The 15,495-nt window shown below is 37.9% G+C and overlaps 3 protein-coding genes across 3 annotated transcripts; 2 read left to right on the top strand and 1 right to left on the bottom strand.

Moving 5' to 3' along the window:
- Window positions 1-5,445: 5,445 nt before the first annotated feature.
- LOC144657981 (QRFP-like peptide receptor) lies at window positions 5,446-6,597 on the top strand. Its single transcript, XM_078518313.1, has one exon. It carries the CDS (start codon window positions 5,446-5,448, stop codon window positions 6,595-6,597), a length of 1,152 nt encoding a protein of 383 aa, XP_078374439.1.
- A 3,058-nt stretch (window positions 6,598-9,655) lies between these two features.
- On the top strand, window positions 9,656-10,889 carry LOC144658868 (QRFP-like peptide receptor). Its single transcript, XM_078519351.1, has one exon. It carries the CDS (start codon window positions 9,716-9,718, stop codon window positions 10,880-10,882), a length of 1,167 nt encoding a protein of 388 aa, XP_078375477.1. The 5' UTR covers window positions 9,656-9,715; the 3' UTR covers window positions 10,883-10,889.
- An 877-nt stretch (window positions 10,890-11,766) lies between these two features.
- LOC144658870 (cytosolic acyl coenzyme A thioester hydrolase-like) lies at window positions 11,767-15,480 on the bottom strand. Its single transcript, XM_078519352.1, has 4 exons — window positions 14,944-15,480; window positions 14,376-14,604; window positions 13,282-13,407; window positions 11,767-12,272 (listed from the first exon to the last, which is right to left on the bottom strand). Exons 1-4 carry the CDS (start codon window positions 15,478-15,480, stop codon window positions 12,100-12,102), a joined length of 1,065 nt encoding a protein of 354 aa, XP_078375478.1. The 3' UTR covers window positions 11,767-12,099.
- Window positions 15,481-15,495: the final 15 nt, after the last annotated feature.

The following is a 15,495-nucleotide window of genomic DNA, read 5'->3' on the forward strand; positions in this document are numbered from 1 at the left end:
TTAAATCAAAGAAGTCCTTAATAATAATTTGTTAAAGTGAAAACACTGACCATGTTCGAAGGAATTAACAAACAATAAAGAAGCGAAGATGACTAAGATTAGAGATTCGAAAAGGGTGGTTTACGAACGGTGAACTTAAAATATATGCAACAAATTTCACAAAACGAGTATCTAAATTTCTTTAATGTTCGCAAAGTTTTACAATTTTCCGAATTTACTCTACTGCGTGGGCGCAATTTCTCGAAACGGGCAATAACATAGTATAAACCTAATTTTCGAGGTACTTCTCTGACAAAACGTAAAGAAACAGGAAAAGTTGAGTTATTTATATACAAAATTTGGTTAAGAAGTATATTTTAAAGCTCTAGAGGTTCACAGTCAAGCTTTTGATCTTTGAATCCTAACCCTCATTAGCTATACCTCGACACCATGGTAGGTATAATGTTGCCTGTTTTTCAGCAGCGATTGAGATGGACTATCATCAGTGGCATTATTTAACTCGCATATGTGTGTCCCTTCGTCAAATGGTCCCACATTGACTGACGCACAGTTTGGCTCCAAATAACATTTCACCCTGCAGCTCCCATCATTGGATACTTTCTCAGTTCGTATCAAGTGACCTTCCAGTGCTTTATTTGATACTGGTTCTTGAAACAATAAGACGCGGTCATAATCCGTCGTGAGCACTGCAAAAAAAAAGAAACATTCTAATCAAAGCGTTTCCAGCCTTGAAACATGTTATTGCATTAAGGCATTTTTATTACTGGTAAATTGCTCAAGGAAACAAAACGAACCATTTTTTTTTTTTTTACTTTAATAGGTGCAATTAAAACTACAAGTTTATCTTTATATAATGTTTTTTTAAGAGTCAAATAATGACAGAAAGGGAATCAAATAATAACTGAAATGTCATGCTAAATGCGATTTTTCCCATTAATAAGTGAAGAACAAATGTTGATAAAAAATGATTTCCTTGTTATCGCCTTCCAACCGAAATGCGTGTAGTTATCTAATTTACTTGCGTCTAGCCAGTACCGTGTAAACTGTTATACGTGGCTGCCCCCTTATTTCGCTATGTAAATATTAAAATACTCAATATACGGGTGTTTTAATTTAGGTGTCGATAGGGGGCACTCAGTTAAACATAAATTTACAAGTAGAGTAAGTGTTTTCTAAAAACGGTTATGTTTATACCACAATGATTGTTCCTTCTTTTTATCGACATCAGAAAACGGAAATTGCAATTTATTTTATAAACCAATTACTTGCAAATAGATTAAACAAAATATATACCTTTTAGGCTCTGATTTAATTTGGGCTCTAATTTCATTTTGCCAACTCGTATTTTATTAATACCTTTGGACGGGCATAATAGCAGAGCATATTACAACACATTATAGTAGCGTATTACAGTGGCATATTTAATCTTGAATTCCTTCACGATCATCGCCGCCATAGCTAATTAGCTAAAATTTAAAACATCCCCATCAACGTTTTACATTGTTACATGCTTATAACTGTCATTTTGATCATCATGGGCGTTACGTGCAGCCTATTTTGCAAAACCCTTTAGGGTAGATTAAAATATAGCCCGCCGCGTTTCTTTATAAAGTAAATATCGCATACGGCAAAAGTGTGACAGTATCATTTGCCATGGTTTATCCTGGATTTCATAAATCGATATTCAGTTATTGATGAAAGGTTTCTTGGGAGTTCGGCTAAGCCGCGAGTTCTGGCAATAAATAATATGTATTTTTCTGTTTTAAACTGACTAATGGAACATTGGTTTCCTTAGGCGCGCTTCCCCGACATTTTCTTTTCACAATAACTGATCCTTCCATTGTACTTGTTCGATTTATCTAGAACTGCAGTTTTTATTTTCGTAGCTTTGCCAGTATACCCTGCTGTTTACGAGTGAAGTTGCTGTATTCTGACGTCTAGTTAAATATTAAATTTATCTTCATTACGAACTTACCATGTTTTCGAAAAAGGGGCCAAATAAATGTCAGAACTTACCGAGAAACACCAGCAGACTCAATCCAAATGTTATCCATGCAAGAAATGTTAACGCCTTAAAACGAACCATGTTTAGTATCCAACTTCTTTACCAATTATTATAAACCTTCGTAATTAAATTTTAAATATTAATTTGAAATGTAATTTAAGTGTTAAGTTGTGGCTAATATATAGTTAATAAAACATTGTTTTTTTTTTTATCCTAAGTAATCATTCGACCACTGGGTAGCTAACCATTGGTTGTTAACTCCAGCTCTGCTGGAAAGATCTTCGATTGAGTGATGGTAGGGTTTTTTTCTACAAAATCAGCCGTGGTACTTGGATGCCCGGGAAGGGGGGGGGGGGGGGGGCACTCCCATATTTGAGCTATATAGGTATGTGCGGCTGTGAAGGGTATGGCTTTCAAGCAGTTTAGTACTGGGTCTGGGATATGGTATAGAAATCGACGAGTTTTGGTCTAGAATAGGGTAGAATTTGCCAGAAAAAGTGATCAGTAGTATGAGGAATTAAGTCTAGAATAGGAATAGAAACTTGGAAGAGGAAGAGGCCTTCTTAAACGTTAATAAAATCATCGCAGCGTCGTTGTTGACAGATGGTTTTCCATTAAAAACACAAATAGTGTCACAGTTCTGAAAACGGCAAATCTGGGATAGGGTAGCGATTTTCGGTGTTTAGTCTAGTAAAGGGTTGCGAAATCAGCTGAACGGGGTCTAGTATAGGGTAAGGGTTTCAGGGTCCCAGCGGCACACCACCACCCAAAAATATATAGAGTACCCCCCCCCCCCCCCCCCTCGCCCGGGCTTGGACGACTAGCCATGGTAACTGCAATTCAAACACATGCCAGTTCAGAGGCTGTCTTTCTGAAAAAAAAAAAAACACTCAAATTCGCGTCAAAAAATATTTTTGCCTGAAACTCTGGCAACTGAAAGACTTTACCAAGGCTAGAACTAAAACGGATTTGGTTCGATTCAAAATTATTTTCTGGCCGCGTTAGGAGCCAATAAATATTTTGCGCCTTCGAGCCCACCGCAACGTCTGGAAAATTAGAAAAATGACTTTTGAAATACTAAAAACCGTACATGGGATTTTGCATACTTTAGCAGATAAAGGACTACACTTTTCGGCTGTGTAGAGTGGAGTTATCATCTAGGTCCCGGAATTGAAATATTAGCTTCTAAAGCAAGGTTATTTTTCAACCTTCGTTCGATGCCGATCAGTAGTGGCCATTATGTCCTTGATTTCCCCATTCCAGATACATCAATGTAAAAACTTACTATTTTCTTAGAAAACAAGAAATATTTATGAACAAAATTGTCGGTTTTTGATGCGAATAAAATATTTTACAGTGGCTCGAAAAATGCCTATTTTTTTTATTTTTCCAGACGTTGTGGTGGGCCCGAAGGGGCAAAATATTTATTGGCTCCTAACGCGGCCAGAGAATCAAGCCAAGTCCGTTTTAGTTATAGCCTTGGCAAAGTCTTTCAGTTACCATAGTTTCAGGCAAAATTATTTTTTGACGCGAATTTGAGTGGGTGTTTTTCAAATAGACAGCCTCTTAAGCCCTTACTTTTGAAAGGCATCTATTTGTTAGATTATTTGAATTCAAACCATTCAGTTGTCAACAACGATCATGCACTTGGCTTGTGTCACTGTCGATTTATGTCTTTGTCATATTTTTAGCGAAAAACCATCATTGCTTTCTAGACGAATTATGTTTATATATTTTGTCAGATTGGGACTATGTATGCAGTGGAAAGTCCACAGTACTAATTCTAAACTTAATTTTTGTCTTCAGTCAGGAAGTAGAAAATTGATCCTGGTACAGTGTAATATCATAAAATAACTGTAACAGTACTAGTACCTAAATAAAGGAGGCTTCGGCTACAAGAGTCAGTGAAATGCATCGTGTCCGGCCAAAGAGAGCCCAAAGAGGCACTCATAAAAAATTTTGAGTAAGATTTGGGAAATATAAAATTTTTGACCACATTGATAGGCTGCACTGACACCTTACAAATGGCCCTAATGAAAACGGACAAATGAAATTTAATATTGTAATATTTAAAAATATCGGTGTGCTCGCTTGTTCACATTTGGTGGATATAAGTGTGGGCAACCAGGTACCATTGGAATAATTATTTGACTCTGCTCCTGCTCCAAACGTCTCACCCTCCAGAGTCCCAAACAACAGAATAAATTATGCACCCATCAGCAACATTTCATGCTCAACACAACGAACAAGAAAACAAAATTCACCTTTCTACAAGCCAGCTGCGACTAGTGTTGAGCCTTCTTGTGTTGGTAAGAATATATCACTGGGATTAGCTGTTGAGGTGTCCCCATCCTTGCGGGTGTTCGCGCTAGTGGTCAGTTTTCTTCATATATTGTGTTCTAAATGGAATTGCTCACGATTCCCCATCGCATTCTGTGCGATATTTAGGACCCGGTCAAGCATGGAACAGACGTTACACGCTAGTCCCGGAAAGTTTATGTGTTATCCTATTCAGCTAAAAGTGAAAATTGTTGAAAAATTGGCTGATTCGCTGGAAAGAAAGCGATGATGGCAACAGATCTGTTGTGGTAAAATTGAAAGCATTACGAGTGGTCCATATGATGTATTATTGTGAACTAATTTTGAGGTGCCCAAAGATTAATGTCACAAACTGCCATTCTATTCGAGATTCAATGATTGTCTACATTGGGCATTGGAATCTGTCACCGAACATGATCAGAGCGTCATACCAACAATTATTTGGTAGATTAATGTTTTCGAAGCTGAACATTTGCCTGAATTCAGAATCATATATATAAAATACAGCTGCTCTTAGTGTTGACTTCTTAGACCTCGTTCGCAAATACAATAACGGTGGTCAATAGGAAACGTTAAAAAGCCAACAGAGAATCGGGAACATATCTTTACATACCTGACAACTGAATAGTAAACAATACCGGATCGAAGGACAAAGCATCAGTTGAACTAACGATATTTATTATTCTTTGAAAATTGTTTTAAAGGTTTCTTTTGTTTTTTTGTATACTGAAAATGCAGCAATATACTATGGCAACACAGTAAGTCAAGTTGCTGTCATTTCCAAAAAAAGGCATTTTACAATTCGTTTTGTAATTGGTCTACGTTCAATTTCGGAACAAACTCGCAGATTAACAAAAGAAGAACATCAAAGAGTTGTGATTGGCATTTCTCGGATACATTCATTGCCTTTTGATCTAATTTTTGACATATTTCCCTAGCGAAAAGCTGCATTTATTCAGATGGAAAGGAAGATAGACGTTTAAAAGGACAGATTGCTTCCAAAAGCTACTAATCTTCATGATACTCGAGGGAAAACACCTTTCGAGCAAACATGAGTGTGATTAGTAGAATTTTCCTAAACTCTCACGGCGTGGCTTGAGCTAAACACACGAAGAGTTGAAATGGAAAACTTCACTATCAGCCTAAGTGTGAACAACAGTGTCCAAAAAAGCATCGCTTTAACAGACAATCCATGTAATACATTCACTAACAGCATCGCTTTAAAGGCACTCATGGCCATTGCCTACATTGTCATTATGGGTACTTCCATCGTCGGGAACACGATATTAGCATTCGTCTATTACAAGAGCAAAAACATGAAGAATACCGTCAACTGTTGCATCATGAACATGGTATTCGCAGACCTGCTCTTGACGTTTGTCTACATGCCGCGAATGGTGAGCCGAATTTTTTTCGGACTTGAATGGATGGTCGAAGGAACGCTAGGACTTGTACTTTGCAAAATTGTGTCTTTATCCCAAGAAATTTCAATCTGTGTCTCGATTTTAACAGTTGTCGTCATCGCCTTTGAGAGGTTCTTTGCTGTGGCGTTTCCATTACGAGTGGTCATCTCGAAGAAGCTCTCCATTGGCTTGTTATGCGGCACTTGGCTGGTCTCACTAGCGGTTCGATCTCCCATGTTTTACGGTGTTAAAACGGTTCGTGTCAAATCTGGTGAACTTGGCTGCGTTTGGTTTCCCAATCTAATCTTTCAAACGGAAGAAGCAAGAAAGTTTTACCATGGGTTTATCATCGTTATATTTTATGGGCTTCCTCTTTTATGCATAATCTCATTATACACCACTATCGTGATATTTTTAAGGCGACGACAAGCCCTAATTGATAACATGACAAGAGACCGCGCTTTAGCCACCAACAAAAAGGTCACCAAGATGATCCTTGCAGTCATTTCAGCATTTCTGCTCTGTTGGATGCCGTATTTTCTAGTTATGCTGCTAAAAGAATTCTGGAAGGTGACCATTCCTTGCAAGGTTCATTTCGTACGATTTTTTCTCGGTCACGTTAACAGCGCCTGCAACCCAATTATCTGTTTAGTGTTTAGCGAGAATTATCGGAATGGTATAAAAAACAGAAATAGGCGACTGAGATGGAAACGGCCAGGGAGGTATATTTTGCGTGTGAATTCGTCAAGAGATCGTTCAAGATCTAACATCGAGTTGCTGACTGTAAGAATATTAGAACTTGACGACAGTATTCAACATTTTCGGGGAACCCTTAATCCAAGTTTCCAATACGACGAAACCCGTCTTTAGTTTAATTTCGGAGTAGTCATGTAATATATGTTTTGCAGTTTAGAAAGAATTTCAGGACAAAAATATTTCAAACTATATTTTAATTTGTACTTTCCTTCGTTCCAGATTTTGCATCCTTCAACATTATAATCCATCATTTTGACCTGAAATTTATTTTAAACGAAAACATACACACAGGTATCTTGAGTTAGTATAGTTGAGGGTAGAGCAGGAACTTTAGGATTTACGTGAAATTAAAGGAGGTTAAAGGTGGATAAACCAATCTTTTATGCGTAAATGTGCCAGGTGTGTAAATGTGGCTTTTATGTTAAATGTGACAGGTGTAAAGACGTCCCATTACCCTGCCTTTAAACTTGAGTGCAATGCTGGCACAGAGGTCAGCTTTAAAAAATGTAAAGTTAGCGTGAAGCTGATTTAATTCCAAATTTACGCCAGCTTTACTTGAGCTTTACACCACAGTAAAGTTTTCTTTTCAAAAAAAAGTTATGTAGAATAGAAACAAAAAAGAACAATGTGAATAAATGTATTAAAAGATTTAGCGAGGTTTGCGCTTTAAAAATGTGTTTAACACGAACAGCGTTTACTGCATGATGGGTGGTGTTTGCCAAATCCGTCAGCCCCGCTGAGAGCATCGACACGGCTGTCCGACTCGCGTTTGTCGCTTATACAGCGTGGTGGATCCTCATTGACGCAAATTTTTGAAGAGCTGTCAACCCAAATTACTTGAGAGCCTTACAAAAGTCAGCCTTGTCACGTCCTATGACACATGAGGCCTTACACAGGTGTGCTAGTAACTATGGAAGACAATTCATCATTCTTCCAATGTCACTGGTTTATTTCTGACATTTTGTGGATTTATTGTGTGATATGAGACAAAGGACAATAGTTCGATTTAAATTCCTCCTCGGTTTTCTCCGTAACATTTTACACTACTTCTCTATAACATTCTATTCTTCTTCTCTAATATCAGATACAGTACAGCAAGGCGCCCAAAAGTTTCTTTTTTTTTTATTCTCTTTTTTTCGTTTTTATCATTTTTTTTTTTTTTTTTTTTATTTAAATATTTAAAATTAACAGACATGTAGTAAAACCTATGATTAAGAATCTATTGGCTAAAAATTGACACTCGTCAAACAAACGCCTGTTAATTGAGCCGTAGTAACTTTGAATATATTTTGTGTTTGGGCAATAAGTAGGATTTTTCACAATATCAAGTTGTCTGTTACTGTATTAGATTAACAGTGGCACAAGGCTGAAGAAAATCACCTCTTCGGTGAATTTGTAAAAGTTTGTACAGTTAAATCTCGATAACTCGAACCCTCAGTAACTCGAACCTCCCGCTAAATTGAACCTTTTTCGATACCCCTCCAGGTCTTTTTCTTACTAACTGTACCCTCGATAACTCGAACTCCCGTTATCTCGAACCTTCGGGATTTCCCTTGAAAGTTCGAGTTATCGGGATTCAACTGTATTTGCATTATATTAAAGAACAAAGCCGTATCAACAGGTTCTGCCGGACTTGTCAAAGCAAGGTCTAACTGAGCAGGGCCTAGTCGTTAGGGTGTAATCATCAATCGGGAAAAAAAATGTATATTGTCTTTTTGTTTCCTTTTTTGAATTTCACCCAAAAATGGCTTCATTTTCCCTTCTTTTCGGGAAATAGTCCCGGGCCTGATGAAAACGTAGATGTTAAGACTGGACTTAAAACAGCTTTGTGTATTTACAACAACATAAAAAATGCAACTCTTCGGTACAAAGGTTATGTATTGTTTTAATTTTGTACATTTAAGTCCTGAAAATCTAGATGCTAAACGCGCTGATTGCTCAATACATTTTCCAGAGGGGTGGTTTCCATGGCAACCAGTCTGACGAAAGTTAATATGTTTGTTATTGTATCTGATAAAAAAAGAGCAATTCCTGAGTTATGGTGATCAACCAATATCGAATATCGCCTGCGTAGACTAAATTATTTTCATATAAAGGCTTTTTAGAGTGATATTGCTAAATAGAAGTCGAATTGTTCTAAATGACACAAAACTGATACACCTGTTAACTGAATAAACACAAGTTGGTCGAAGCGCAGCCCCGAAGCTTCCGTGAACAAATACTGTAAATGAGACAAAGGCCGAAGTATAAATAGAAAGCATACAGAAAGAACACAAAGTGTCATATAAAATAAACACGTGTGTGAGAACTAGATTGTGATCTTTTAGCAACTTAAAAGATGACAAACAGATTTCTTTCATTTTAAAACTAAAGCGATTATGACGAATTTGACATTTTCCACTTAACAAAAGCCTTTGGCTCCTATTAAGGGCGGCTTGCGGAACATATCGCTCTGTATAAAGTACACATGGATTTTTATTTATTTGGCGTTGTAAAATACAGCTCATTTTTTAATGACGTTTATTCCGGATTTCTTGCAAGAGCTACAGTGCATGTAAGCGGCCATACAGAGTGCTTCTAATAGTGGATTCTACACTTTGGAAGCCAGAACTTACTGAGTTCTATACTGCCGAGGAGAGAAACTCAGAAAACGAAGAAGAGTTAAAGGTAAAAGAGTTGTAGTGTTTTAAACATGTAAGTGGCTTAGTTTTTTAGTAGATTTTTTTTTCAGGAGATGTTTGGCAAATTGCGACGACATTATTGGAATCTCTTTGTCCTGTTTTTCGTTTTTAAAAATAGAAAAAATCTAGTTTTAAAAACTATTTATTTTGGTTCCTTAAAAAGGGTCATTTCGTTTTCATGTTAATTTTGTTATCTGATTTGTCGTGCAAGCCTCAAAGCAATGGTATCAGCAACACCTTGGTAATTACTTTTATGAAAAAATTGGCTACTGTGGCGTTTTTTGGATATACTTTTCCGTGGTGTTATTTATCATGTCAAAAAAAATATGTTTAAAAGATGAAATTAATTTTCGTATAAACTGAATTTTATTTACATGTATGTACGTGTAGTTAGAGCGAACTGTTAAGTTTGAAAGCAAACATGTATTGCGTAAGATCAACCTTATTCCATTTTTTCTTTTCTTTTTGACAGCTTTCGTCAAATAAAAAGAAGAAGGAAATACACCTGTTTAGAAACAACGCTGAATACAAAGTAACCAATTTCCCCGATCATGGATGAAAATTTTACCACAAACTCCACTCCGCTGGCTATGGTCCGCCGCAAGGCATTTATAATATGCTTCGAGTCTGACCATCTTGCTATCAAGACTAGCCGAGTGCTGGCCTACACGATAATTCTACTTATCTCACTGACTGGGAACACGTTGGTTATTGGAGTTTTGTGGCAAGACCGAAAGATGAGGAAACCAGTGAATTATCTCATAGCAAATATGGCGGCCACGGACTTGGCAATAACTGTGGCGTATATGCCACGAATGATTTCATCGGTAACACGAAGCTATCAGTGGCTAGTCGGAGGGACAACGGGCCTGGCTCTTTGCAAGACAGTTCCTACAATCCACTTGGTATCAATTAAAGTGTCCATTCTAACTCTGGTATTTCTAAGCGTCGAGAGATATCTAGCTGTTTCAGCGTTCGCGGGTAACAAGCTTACGGTTCGCAGAGTCAAGATCATTATCTTCTTGGTTTGGCTGACGTCTTTTGCTGTTCACGTGCCGAACATGTATGCCCTGAAACTAACCCCGGGTAAGAAAGGAGCCTTAATTTGCCGCGCGTATCTTAACAAATTCTTTGGAAGCTCAGAGGGCAGAAAAATCTACGATAACGTCTTGGCAGCGACATTTTATGCCCTCCCTCTGCTATTAATTGTCGTCCTCTATTCACTGGCTGCGATTAAGTTGAAAAGAAGGAATGTTCCCAGGGGAAATGCAGACGCGAACGGTCACAGAACACGCAAAGAGAAAATGAACGCCAACGTGTTTAAAATGTTGTTCGCCGTGACACTGGCATTTATTGCTTGCTGGCTTAGTTATTTCATCATGCGAAAAGGGATTATCGGGATTACAATCTCGTGCAACCTTCAATTCATTCGATATTTCTTCGCGCACGCCAATAGCGCCATTACGCCTTGCCTTTACATCATATTTAGCCAAAAGTACCGCAGTTGTTTCAAGAGCATCTTGAAGCGCCTGGCTGGACGTGTTCCAGCTCGAGTGCGCAGTGGTACGGCCCTGTCCCTGATATCACAGTCTGCAACGAACGTCGGCTCACTAAGTGTATTTCCTCATTTTTTTTTTTTTTTTTTTTTTTTTTTTTTTTTTTTTTTTTTTTTTTTTTTTTTTTTTTTTTTTTTTTTTTTTTTTTTTTTTTTTTTTTGAGAGTCAGCCTTGTCAGTCTCAGATTCAGATTGGAGGAGACGATCACAGCCTACTGAAAAATAAACGCATGTACAGAACTGAAAAACACCACAGGCCAAAAGTTCAGAAGGTCATGCTAGTGGGCGTAACACTGAACGCGGGTTAAATTATTGGCTTATTAGTCGACAGTAGGGCTGTAGTTGTACGGTTAGGTTCCCAAGGCTTTTTTTTGGCATGCCTCTGTGTTTCTGGTTTTTATGCATAGCTAACCCCATAGCTGCTTCACTTGTTACAGAAGGAACCCAAATCACAGAAGCATATCAATTAAAACGAGGAACTAAAAGAATGTTATAGTTATAAGATGTACCTTCTGTGACATTGCTCCTTTAAAATTTTGAGATCGACAAATGTAATTTCTGAGGATTGAGTGACATCACCAATTATTATTCTGACGGCACGATTGTGAGGTTCGCGGGTTGTGATGGGATTTTCACGACATACTTGGTCGTTTGGCGGGAAATTTTGGTCACTTTTCGTCTTCGGCCGCTTTCCTTTTCCTATTGAATTTCTGTAACGGCTTTCGTAAATAATTTTAAGTGTGTTTGCTTATTTAGATGCACCCTTTCCAAGGGGTCTCGTGCTGCTGTATTAGATGGGGAATAGATGTTCTCGTATTTTTTTTTTTGCCCACTTCTCAAAGATGTTTTTAATTCTTAAATGCGATATTCGTTTTTTGCAAGGGACAGATTTTTGTTAATTAAAATGCATTTTGTATCAGATGACTGACTGACGCATCATCAATAACCTTTCACATCGAATGTCTCGTGTTAGTGTAGTCAGAATGATGGCGGGGGAAATGCCGCAGGGATGTGGACGAGGTTAGAATAACAACTGAAACGCTTGGACACTTGTAAACGACTTCTTCACTATATTTCAAATATAATTAAATTAAGATATTTATTGTGAAAACAATTAGAGTATACATGTAGCAAGTATAAAAAGGGTACTAGCTTTTATTATAATCCAGTAAATGCATGTACGTGTATAGAAATGGTCAGTTCCACAAGATATGTTTGTTATAATATAAGATAAATAGTTTCCAGATGTCTTTTAAGTTACATAAGTGTTTGAGTTAAATCCAATGTCGCATGATGTCAACCCTGGTGTGGAAACCAAACCGTATTTTAATTCTCTGCAAGAATATTTAACTGTATGCATTTTAATGATTATATGATATATCAGCTTTGAGTAGCTCTTCTTTCTTTGCGAAGTTGATATCTTTTCTTCCCTGCCTCGAAACGTTTCCTTTCCTCGTCGGTCTGTAGTTCCAGAGGAGAAACAGCCTGAGGTCTTCTATTGTCATCCAGGGACACATAAGTAAAAAATGCACTGCACGCCCTTACACTGTTGTCTGAAAGTTGAATGGTTTAAAATTTTCATTAATCGAAGACAAAATACAACGACAATTAATCAATCAGTAAAAACTCTAAGTCACTGCAAAACGTGACAGTTATTATTTATCCTTCAACTAAAGATCGTATTGACCCTTATTTACCTCATATTATAAGAGCTACATTAAGAGCAACGCGACTTGAAAAAATTGGAAAATTTTCTCGTTTCAATTATCTCTTTAATCTTGGTCAGTTGAAACCATCTATGTTTATTTCGACGTTTGTTTAATCACTTTGGTGATTTTCTATGATAGAAAACTGTTATTTTTGAGGTTTTTGAGGTTTCATTGAATTTAAAACTAATCAGAAAAAAATGATTTAAAATACCGTGGCATAGTTCTTTTAATTTAACTTATTTTAGTACGAGATGTAGTTTTGGGTACATCTTTAACTAATTAACAAAGGTCCTTTTGCAATTTAACAAATAGATTCCATTTTGCCATGCGTTTGTTCAGTTATCGATCACAGGAGACATCAAAATACGGTAAGAACATCAGTGACCTACTTGCCTGGTGTCTCGTGGGGCATTTTCTTGTTCTTACCCCATTTTGAAGTCATCTGTAGTCTATAACTACACTGTGAACAGACGCATGGCAAAATGGAATCTACTTGTTTTATACACTAACTGAAGACTTCTCTACTACAGCAAAGTCATACACGTGGTATCTCTGTTATTGTAGAAATTGTCAAGATAACACTCATTGTCTGTAAAACAATTTCCCCACAAAAATTACGTCCAGTAGTTATTTCTCCATCATGGAACTTCCTTAATTTCCAATATTGTGAAGTCTGTTATCTCCACAACATGTTTGGAAAATAGCTTTCTCAGCATTTTCCTACAGTGTATATGGGTAGAATAAAGAGTAAACTTCTCCAAAAGTGGCTTATCCATAGAGCTTATAAGGCATAAAGCAACTTGGAGCTACATACAAAACACTTAGATGAGAAACAATCAGTGAGAAACTTTACCTGCAAGATAGTCCTTAGCATCTACAACAACTTCTATTTCCATTGACTTGCTGCTTGTGAAAGTTACCCGGCCAGTCAGGTGTATAATATGACCAAGCTTAACAGGTGCATGGAAGTCAATTGCATCTGTAATAACAATCAATGTGTGTACAGTAAAATTCAGAGCTTGCCCGATGGCGATGATGTGTCTAAAAGTTGGCCAAGAACACAACAAAAACTAATGACCCAATCAAAGTTTACACTGAGATGGTCTTATTAGGAGTCAAACAATGCCATAACAGTGTCTCATATGGCTGGAGCATGTCCAGGGCTTGAGACTAACTTTTTAACTCACTGGTTTACTGGCTAGTGACATGTCAGATTTTACTAGCCAAAAGTAATTTTTCACTAGTCAGGTATATTGATTTCTATCAAGAACAGTTGACTTTTCCCAGTTTTTCACTAGCCAAATGGCTAGTAGGAATGCTAAACCTGGTAGCCAAAACCTAAATTTTAGTAGCCTTTGGCTAGTTGGCCCTGATGTCCCAGTTTCCACAGGAGGTACTCAACTCTAACAAATTCACCACACCTTTACAATGTACCTAGGTGGGATGACTTAACAAAGAATTATAAAAGCTGAATACTGACATAGGGACCAATCATTTCAATGGAAAGTATACATGTAATTGTTATACATATACAGTACATTGTATAGTGCTCCAAGCTGCATACTCACAATGTAACGCTTTTTTTGGAGAAAAAAAAAATGTTCTCTCATTAATTTTCTAAAGAACAACTATAAGTTTTTGCCTATCAGTCTGCACTCAAAGGCTGTAGACTGCTAGCCACAAGTTTATAGTTTTTTTTAGAAGAAAAAATGTTTTTTAGCTTTTAATGCTAGGGGGAAGGCAACACTCATATGAAAGGGCCAGGGATGCTCGTCAGAAAACTTGATTACAATGTACAAGTAAACCCCTAAAGGAAACCAATCTGGGTTTGGCTCAAACTTTTGCTGTTTTGAACACTTAAAGAAATTATTTTTTCTAGCCTGATCAGTTAAGGCAACCAATCCAGATAAACATGTCATATTGAGTTTCTGTCCTGGACACCCTTACCAATTGATGCTGTAACAACATTGCTTTTACAATGTCTAAATGCCACAATTCCTGCCACTTCATCCATCATTTTCATAGTTATTCCTCCAAGTACAAAGCCAGTACTTGTACAGTCTGATGGCTGCACTGAGTGGATCAAGGATGATTGTGAGTTTGATACACTGTAGCGAGAAACATTCACTCCATCTGTATTAACCAGTGGAGAAATTGTGTCACTGCTGAGTGGAGTCTGTAAAGACATAAAGATGGAAGACTCATCTTTGGTTATAATAAATGGACGATTGAACTCAATTTGTATGCACATTCTAGTCCTACCATACCAGTAGTATTCACAATAGGTAAACAATTTTACATGCATGTAACAAGACTTACAACACTTACAATGTACATGTACAGTCACAGACAATCCTCCTTAAACCCCACTGTTGGGGTCAGCGAGCCAGGGGGCGGGGGACGGGCGGCCCCCCACCCCACAGCAGCCGCGGGGGGGGGCCCGGGGGAATGGGGGGTGGGGCTGGGGGGTGGGAGGGGGTTGGATCTTAAATGATGTAGAACAGTACAGTCGTACCTCCTTTAAATGTTCCTCTTTATCCAGCCTGGCTCTCTTCTGCCTCTCGTAGCGCGCCCTTCCTCTCTCTTCCTCTTCTTTGGTCGAATACTCAAGCGCTGGTACCTCCGGTATGACTTTCAGATCAGACCCCCACAAAACCGGAACATACCAAAGCGAGGCACGATTTGTCAGCCGACGATTTCCAGTGACAAGGTTCTCCGCCCAGACAAACGCTTTTACTTCTAAAGATCGTTTCGACGCGTAGCCTAGCTCGACGTGAACCTGTGCGACTTCTCCAATGTACATTGGCTGTAAAAAGTCTGTTCTTTCCACACGTGCTAAAGCAGCGATGACAGGTTCATCCTTGCTTCGATTCTTATTACAGTGGCGTGTTGCGATTATAAAACCTCCTTCCTCGATCAGTTTCAATACCGTACCACCGTGAACATTCCCTGCAATGTTTGCATCATCTGGATGCATAAGCCGGCAAACTTCGATTGATCCGCGAGAAATAGGATCTTCGACTTCCATTGAGGACGACTTTGCCGCCATCATTGTTTTCTGTATCCG

The sequence above is a fragment of the Oculina patagonica genome, chromosome 6 (genome assembly GCF_052425735.1).
Source record: "Oculina patagonica isolate OP01 chromosome 6, crgOcupat, whole genome shotgun sequence".
NCBI classification, from domain to species: domain Eukaryota; kingdom Metazoa; phylum Cnidaria; class Anthozoa; order Scleractinia; family Oculinidae; genus Oculina; species Oculina patagonica.